Source organism: Mus caroli, chromosome 1 (genome assembly GCF_900094665.2).
Source record: "Mus caroli chromosome 1, CAROLI_EIJ_v1.1, whole genome shotgun sequence".
Taxonomy (NCBI): domain Eukaryota; kingdom Metazoa; phylum Chordata; class Mammalia; order Rodentia; family Muridae; genus Mus; species Mus caroli.
In genome coordinates this window covers 162,848,657-162,857,831 of record NC_034570.1, presented here as the reverse complement: position 1 = coordinate 162,857,831, position 9,175 = coordinate 162,848,657, and the positions used below count along the sequence as shown (strand labels likewise).

Sequence of the window (9,175 nt, the reverse complement as noted above, 5' to 3'; positions counted from 1 at the left end):
TTTCCTCCCTTCCCCCTCCTCCACCCCTCCCCCTCCCTCCCACACATTTCCCCTTCCCCTCCTCTCCCTCCCCGTCCTTCTTCATTCATTTCTACTGTCCCAGGCCTTTTAACTCCCATTTATCTCACCTGCCTAATGGCTTGAAACACAAATGTGTGTGGCCCCACACCAGTATTTCAGTAAAAACTCAGACATGTGAAAGGTTACAGAGAGTCCAAATTACAGAACAAAAAGTGGGAATAGCACCTGGAATGGGGAAGCGGGGGTGGGGAGGGGAGCGCTATAAGCAAACTGGGAAGGAGTCTCAAAGCCCCAGAAATGGCTATCATACCTGCCCTTGGGTGAGCCGTTCAGGGTGCTGATACAGTCAGAGGTTGAGCTTCGGGACACATGAAGGCCTGAAGCAAATTGTGCGTCTTAGCAGTCAGAATGCTGGCTCTCAGCACTGTTTAGCCCCCTATCCCAGCCTGGAGCTGCCCCCTATCCCAGTGCCTTTGCACAGTGAGTAACCTCCACAGCCGCGCAGGCCCTGGGGCCTCTCCCCACTCCAGTCTCAGCTGCCGCACATGTGAAACAAGGACATTGAATGTGGTGATGCAGGCAGCATCCACACCACTAAGCCCTAAACTGCCTTGTTCTCAGGATCTGAATTACAGATTTTAAGGAAATTGCTGTTTTATTGCTTCCAAATACATAGCGTGATTAGAACTAATTGCAGGAAGCTGCCAAGCAGCCGTCCTTAGGAGCTCAGCTTTGACAATAGATAAGAATGATTTGAATTAGCGGATCGGTTACCAGAAATGTCGATGGGTGTTTCCACCGCGCCTGATCGTGTTTGGAGGCAGCTTGTCCTCTTAAGTGGTGTAAATATCCCCCCTGTAATCTCTGTTTATACTATTAGTATGCCCAGCAAATCATTTCTTTTTTTTTCATATCACAAATCCCACCAGATTGAGCTGGCGTTAATGAGGTTTTACTCAGCTTGACTTTGGAATGCTGTCAGAGACTCGGCCCTCCTGTTGTCACTATAATGCTCTCCCACTGGCCTCATTGCTAGAGACCCAGGGATTTGCTCATCAATCTATATAGGAGTGAGGATGCCAGGACACTAATTTGTTCAGCAGCGCAGGTATCAAGCACCGATTTGCCAGCATTAGAGAGCCGAGGTATGGCAATAACAAGACAGAGCCCCTCCCCCGAGGCTCCTCATGCACAGCATCTTATGCCCTGATGATTAGGTTCTGTTTTTTATTCATCATCATGTCTGTGTCTGTCTCCTTCACCAAACTGTAAGCTCCCAAAGTGCAGGAATGTGTGCTCTTACCTGAACTAATAAATACTTGTCATCCCTTGTTGAGTGACTGGCACACTGTGAAGGAAGCGCTACCAAAAAAAAAAAAGACAGGAACAGGTCGCCTAGAGAGTTCTGAGTCACACCTGAACTGTCAGGGTAGGTGTCACAGTCAAGGCATAAGACAGTGTGTCCAAGGGGGAGGTGTCTTTTTTATTTATTTATTTATTTATTTATCCACTTTACATCCCGATCTCAGCCTCTCCTCTCCTCCCAGTCCACCACACACACAGCCCTTCCCCATGTCCCCTCCCCTTCTCCTCTGAGAAGGGGGAGCCCCAGCTCCCCTGCTGGGTACCAATCTACTCTGCCACATCAAGTTACTGCAGGACTGGACACAAGCTCTCCCACTGAGGCCAGACGAGGCGGCCCAGTTAAAGGAACAGGATCCACAGGCAGGCAACAGAGTCAAGTACAGTAGGGGCAGGGGTTCTTAAAGGATGCAAAGTTGTCCAGGTGGGCAAGAAGGGAAAGGATAATGCAAGTTGGGGTGGCACACCCCTGCAATAAGTAGAAGCAGGAGGATTCTGAGTGTGAGGACAACCCAGAATACAGATTGAGACCTTTTCTCCAAAAGATGATGCACAGAGCACTTCTGTGCACAGATGAGTCACACAGAGGCATGGAAGGCACGACACAGCACCTCAGGTTTAGGAGAACTGGAAACCAATGGACTAGGCAAGGAAGACCAGCAGAGGGTGTAACTGGGGAGGTTGACTCAGATCACTTCATAAAAGGCTCTGGGTACCAAGCTAAAGAATCAGCAGAATGGAGATGAATGAGATTAAAGAACAAGAGAACCATGCACAGAACAGACTGAGCTGTGAACTCGCCCCAGCAGCCTCGTAACCTACCCCTGTCTGCTGCTCCCCTACAGATGCAGTACCCAAGCCCAAGGTTCAAGTGTTCACTGCTGCAGCAGAGGAGACTCAACCCCTCAATACCTGTCAGGTCTTCCTGTCCTGCTGGGCCCCCAACATCAGTGACATAACCTACAGCTGGCGACGGGAGGGGACAGTGGACTTCAATGGTGAAGTGCGCAGCCATTTCTCAAATGGACAGGTGTTAAGTGTCTCACTGGGACTGGGGGACAAGGATGTGGCCTTTACCTGCATTGCCTCCAACCCTGTCAGCTGGGATATGACCACAGTCACCCCCTGGGAGAGCTGCCATCACGAGGCAGGTATGCCAGTGACCAGTAGGCAGTGTTTGAGGGATCATGGCGCATCAGGCCTGTCTCTGACTCTACCTTCCATGTTGCAGCCTCCGGGAAGGCCTCCTACAAGGACGTGCTACTGGTAGTAGTGCCAATTACACTGTTCCTGATCCTGGCTGGTCTCTTTGGGGCATGGCACCATGGCCTCTGCTCAGGTGGGAGTCTTATAAACTGGGAAAGGGGTTGGGAATGCTGGGAAGGAGCTGGGACTGCTCCCACCAAGATTCACAGGCTTGCCCCTTTGCGTCACCTGTCATACACCTCAGCCCTCTCCTACCAGACTGAACAACTTTAATCTTCCTCTACAATTCTTCAGATGACCTGCTCCCTCATATACTTTCCCCTCAAGCCTGTGCACATTATATTCTCTCTACCTAGAACACACTTTACGTGATTTTACCTCTCCATTCCACCCTCTCTTGCTGAGTTTTCAAGGTGAGTGTGTTCCAGAAAGTCTTCCCTAACTCCCCCGCTACTTCCCTACCTTTAGTCTGAGTAATAGCCTTCCTTTAATCACCTTGGATCACTCCATTCCAAGGACTAGTTACCTGTTCGCTCCTGCTGACTTCTAAGCCTTCCAAAGGCAAAGGGTGGTTCCCTATGGGACACACCCAACCGGTCATTGAGCATCAATGACTCCTGGAACAGCAACAGTCTTAGTGAACAGTTACTGAGGAAAGGTATAGATAAATCCTAATCACTTCTTGCCAACTACTTTTGAGAAAGGAACTCTCAGGAGAAGCCCTACCCAAACCCACCCCTGACCAATGGCTGATAGCACCTATTTCCACAAATGAGTGGTGTGGAAAATCTTGTTAGACTAGGCTCTACACACAGATTAGACCCACATCTGCCCAGATGCCACAAACCTTGTCCCTGAAGGAGCATCTCAGATGACATAGGCTCCGTGGTTGTTTTCATGCTGAGCTTGCTGGTTTCACTGTTATTCACTGGAAGACCAGGGTCTTGTTCTGTGATTAGGCACTGGGGCCAGGAATGACAGGTACTTGTATATTCTTCTCAAGGGACAGGAAAAGTGGGCTGGGGTGGACAGCTGAGAGTGTACCCCAGTTAGGGGTCCTATCTGCTAGGAAGAGGCTTTCCTAGACCTTTAGATCCCCAAAATTTGTGGTAAGAAAGTAGAGGCCTAGAAAGAACAGCTTTTAAACCCCATTTTATTGATATATAAATCATCCTTTGTACAATTCACCTAGTTAAGGCATGCAATTTAATGGCTTTAAGTTAATCCGGAGCTTAACCGCCAACCCACAACCAACTTTAGAAAATTTCTATTGCTTTTCCCACCAAAAGAATACCATAACCACTCAGTCAACATTCCTCCACCTCGGTGCTTCCCCCAGCCCTAGGCAGCCACATATCTACCTTCATTATCTATTCTGGACACTTCACATGAATGGAATCCCACTCTGACGTTCTCTGTGATGGGCTCCTTTTACTTACCCTTACATTTTAAAGGCCCATAAAAGAATGGCTGTGGCCACCTGGGATGATGTAAAACCTCTACACAGAGTGTCCAGAGGCTTGCTCTAGCTCTGCCACATGACTGTCCTTTAACAAGGCACATCATGGCGCTAACTCATGGCATGGATGCAGATGCCGTGCACTCACTAAGAAGAAGGTCCTGTTCTTAACAAACATCTCCTCTTCCATAGTTTTAGGACATAAGAAGGGGTGATTGGGCTCAGGACATTCAGTGTTCAGAGGCCTCAGGCTGGGCGCCAAGTGTGGCAAGACTCTAAACACTGCAGGGCTAACTCTCTGATCTCCTCATCAGGGAAGAGGAAGGATGCTTGCACTGACAGAGTGCTTCCAGAGACAGAGAATGCCCTCGTATAGAGGATGTCATGAGGGACAACATAAACTGGTGCTTGGACCATGATGAGATGCCCTGCTCAGCCACATGATGCTCCACACCTGGACACCTCCGGGATCCTCATAACTGCCACAAGTCAGCCTGCCTCTAGCGGACAGCCAAGAAAACCACCATCCTGGAACGTCACCCTGGCCCAAACTTCCTCCTTCCTCCATCCTGTTCACACATGCCAGATCTTCTCTGGGCAAGGTGAACTAGTAGGATGCTTCCTTCAGAACACAGGAGTTTCTCTAAGATCCACAGAGACATTGATTATCCAAGGCATCCATTCTTCTATCACTGTACATAAGGTCTTGCCCAACAGCCACCAAGGGACTGCCTCCAGGCCAGGACCTTGGCTCAAAGAGAGATGAGATGTTTGAACTAACATGGAAATTGAGCTAACCATTGCCAACTCCAACCCCAGCCCCTGGGGTCTAAGTTCCATGTGTTCAAGATGTTATTATAAAAAAGGCAAAGAACAGGGAAAGATGGAGGACAGGGCTTTCTCTTTCTGGTCTGAAGGACTTTAAGATCATCTGAGTTCAAGGGCTGTCAAAGGTAAATTGAGATTACAGATGATGAGGGGTTGGTAGCTAATGTGCCATGTTGGGATCGAAGCCATTTTTCTGGTAGCACTATATTAATAGACATCTTTGTTGCCATTAATTCTTGTGTCTCCTGCATATCTGGGGTGGTGTTTCAAGCTTTCTCCATACATTCAACATAGTTGTCAGGAAAAAAAAAAAAAAGAGTTTGACCCAGCCAGCAGGAAATTCTTCCACAACTTCAAGAGAAACAGCTAAGTTCAGGGTAAGTCTGTCTTCCTAAAACTGGGAGAATGAAGAGCCATAAAAAGCTACACAAAGGACTAGAGAGATGGCTTAGCAGTTCAGAGCACTGACAGCTCTTCCAGAGGTCCTGAGTTCAACTCCCAGCAACCACATGGTGGCTCACAACCATCTGTAATGGAATCCAATGCCCTCTGCTGATGTGACTGAGGAAAGCTACAGTGTACTCACATACATAAAATAAATAAACCTTTAAAAAAAAGCTACACAGGAGGAAAACTATAGAGGGGAAGAATGCTGAGATATTTTAGAATCTGCTATATTTATTCAGATGCAAGTGGAGATAATCCACCCACATCCAAGGGGAGAAACAAAGTCCCTACCACTCAATTGTAGTATCATCAAAGGTCATTTTGACATATACCATAGAGGATATAGATATGGCCACTTTGGAAGATGTGTCCTGTACTGAATGGTTCTGTCCTGAAAGCATCTAGGCTGTTTACTGCTACATGGGAAAAAAAAAAAAAAAAAAAAAAAAAAAAAAACCTTAATGAGTTGAACTTTTCCTCAGGGAGTAGTAGGTTCATGCTTATTCCCATCCAAATGTAATGGGTTTTATCCTGGGTCCCCATCCAGACCTTTATAATAGAAAGGAGGCATTGAAGAAGCAGGGGTAGTTTTGAATATGTTTCATTGATGGCTTAGTCTCTCCACCCAGGAAGTCAACCCTGCCCTGGTACTTTTCCTCTTCTCCCCAATGCCAAGACAGGTAGTCACTTCACCTGGGACAAATGAAATCCACTGGCTTGTATGTTCACATTACACACCTTCTCTCTACTTACCCAGGATTCTCCTTGCTGGCTTTTCTCAGAGGTCCCTGGCTTTTCATAATTCTTACTCTATCCCATGCTCACTTTTCTTCTATCCCCTTTCCAACATCCTCCTGTGACATGCACATGCCCAGTCCACCCAGCCATTTGTGCTGCCCTTCCCTGCCACCTATAGGCATTTTCTCACCAAATCATGGAAAACCACCATCCTGTGAAAAGGATGGAGTGGTGAGCCATGGTCGTTCTGGGGTGATAAAATGCTTGCTATCATCCACTTCCCCTCCCTCTATCCCCACAGCCTCACCTTGGATCAGAGCACACTACTCCTCTTCATGAGGTGACTCTTGAAGACGGTGGTATTGCAGTGGATTTTACCAGAGCCTCCTGGAACAGGTCCCATGCTATTCAAACAAACACCCCAATGACTCACTTGTCAACTAGCAGACTTATTACCCTTCCTCTGAAAAACACAAAGTACATCTGGGAGACCAGTCTTATTCTAAGAGGCATTGGGAAAGATGCTTTAAAAGTTACACCATCCCAAGTATGAACTGCGGGTGCAGCATCTGCTGGGAACTCCTTAAGGCACTGAGGAGTCAGTTTTGGATGAAGCAAAGCCTTTGCCTACACGGAGTCCATGCTCAATGGCATATAAATAAGCTGATAAGTCCAAGCTAGATGCTGACAGGTTCGGTTTCAAAGATCAGGCAGGCTACCTTTGTGGTACCAGCTTAGAAACCCAGCTACTTGGGAGGCTGAGGTGGGAGGATGGTAATTCAAGGCCTTCTTGGACTACAGAAGTTCAAGGCTAGCCTGGCTGTCTTAGTCAGAAACTTGTCTCAAAAAAGGGGGTTAGGGGAAGAGAGGTGCTGGGGGAAATGGCTCAGTGGTAGTGTTTCCTGGCTCTGGGTTCAGTCTCTGGGGGAAAAAAAAGGAAGGAAGGAAGGAAGGAAGGAAGGAAGGAAGGAAGGAAGGAAGGAAGGAAGGAAGGAAAGAAGGAAAGAAGGAAAGAAGGAAAGAAGGAAAGAAGGAAAGAAGGAAAGAAGGAAAGAAGGAAGGAAAGAAGGAAAGAAGGAAAGAAGGAAAGAAGGAAAGAAGGAAAGAAGGAAAGAAGGAAGGAAAGAAGGAAAGAAGGAAAGAAGGAAAGAAGGAAAGAAGGAAAAAGAAAAGAATGGAAGGAGAGAAGGGATGGAGGAAGGGAGAAGGAAGAAGGAGTGAGTAAAAGGCTAGGGACTGGTGTGTTGGGGAGTACTCATTTGTTGGGGAGGACTCATGCACTGGCACAGAGTGCTCCGCCAGCACAGAGCCAAGCTTGCAGAGCCCTTAAGTGGGAGCACACAGCCAATAGAGACCACATGGCTGTATGCAAACAGGGGAGGATCCAATGGTCTACAGAAGAAGAGCCTCCTCTCCTTGGACTTTGGGTGGCAGAGGGGGCTCTGGCAAGTCAAGGAGTCAGTCTCTCTGGGGGATTTTTCAGTATGCACATGAGCAGGTCGAAGCCTTTCCAGACTGTTCTTTGTTCTCTCTCTTCAGTAATAGCATTTTCCTTTCTAGAAAGGATGAATGCAAGATGGGCTAGGACCAAGAGGTCACGTGACAGAAGGTTAGAATACAGCTGAGCGTTGTGGCTTACGCCTATAATCGTAGCGCTCAAGAGGCTGAAGCAGGAGAACTGCAGTGACTTTAAGACCAGCCTAGGTTACCTAGAGAGTACCAAGCCAACCTGGGCTACAGAGTGTGACCCTGTGGGAATCTGTTTAAAGAGAGCTTCATTTCCTTTATGTATATAAATACTCAGTGCTTTGAAGGGAGCTGGGGCAATTATCAGCGACATCTCCAGCAAGCCTTTCTTCCATATTTATAACATAGTGCCTGCTTGGAACAGGCCCCTCTTGGTTACTTACTGATCTCTCAGGGAGACAACCGTCCCTTTCCAGACTTGACCCTCTGGCTCTCTGTTTCTGTTCTGCATGCAGCCTGATAGAGGAGCCTACAACATTTCAGAATATAACCTCCCCAGGTCTGTGAAAGTTTCAGTGTCTGTCTCTCCTTTGGGCTATGTGTTGGTGATAGTCAATCACCAGGAGTGGCATGCTGAGCATATGAGTGGGTAGTGGGGATATTCTACTGCATGGCTATCTCCCGTTCTAGAATCTATACCTTTAAGGAGACACAATAAATTTCGCGCACCTAGAAGAGAATGGCCAGAATGGTGAGAACCCTTATGACACGAGAAATGACTAAAGAAAACTGGTGGTGTTTTATCTGAAATTTAAAAACAAACAAACAAACAACCACCTCAGATAGACACAGCTATACAAATATTTGAAGGGCTGGAACAGAAGCCCAGAGTGTGTAACCAGGGCTAATGGAGCATGTTACCAAGACACGGATTTTGACCTGTGTGAATAACACGATATCATAGCTGGGAGGCAGCTTGTGGTTCCTCTGTTCAGCTTGTTAAGTAAAAAGCTGAAGCCAAAGAGACATAATTAGTCAATGTGAAGTCCGTATTAGTCTAAATTGATTGTCTAAATCAATTCAGCCCCTCACACTGCACTACATCACCAGGAAAGAACTTTGTAACTGATGACGAAACAGTTATGAAACGAGCTGTCTCAGCAGATGTGAGTAAGGAGAAATTGTCACAGAGCAAGACCAAGCAAGAGTAGAGATTGATCATATTAGGAAGCTGCTGCTCCCAGGAATGACAAATGCATTAGATATATGTATGTGTGTGGTATCTACATATGTGTATGTATATACATAGATAGAGAGAGAGATACATACATACAAACATACATACATACATACATAGACTTCCAGAGCCATGTCAGGCCCAATTAATAGACGCTAACACACTATTCCCACTAATCTAGATGCAATGTTGACATTACCCTTAACAATCACTCCAATCAGTTTTCTGGATGGAAACTATTTGCTATTCTCGCCCCAAACAATCTATAGCATCCTTCCTACAGTGAGAATTCAGGCGAGAATGGATGAGTAAGCAGTGAGATGGAAGGGACAGCAGAAGGGTGGGAGGGGCCAGTGGAAGGGTGGAAGGGGCCAGTGGAAGGGTTCCCCTATGGAGTCGGAAAGCAGCCA

General features: G+C 47.0%; 1 protein-coding gene across 1 annotated transcript in view; it reads left to right on the top strand.

Moving 5' to 3' along the window:
- The window catches only part of Slamf8 (SLAM family member 8), a 9,007-nt gene extending 3,898 nt beyond the window's left edge, over positions 1–5,109 (top strand). Inside the window, exons 3-5 of the mRNA XM_021172158.1 lie at positions 2,229–2,534; positions 2,615–2,722; positions 4,363–5,109. Coding sequence (XP_021027817.1) covers positions 2,229–2,534; positions 2,615–2,722; positions 4,363–4,424 — 476 coding nt within the window. The 3' untranslated portion in view covers positions 4,425–5,109. The remainder of the gene's footprint in view (positions 1–2,228; positions 2,535–2,614; positions 2,723–4,362) is intronic.
- The last annotated feature ends 4,066 nt before the right edge of the window (positions 5,110–9,175 follow it).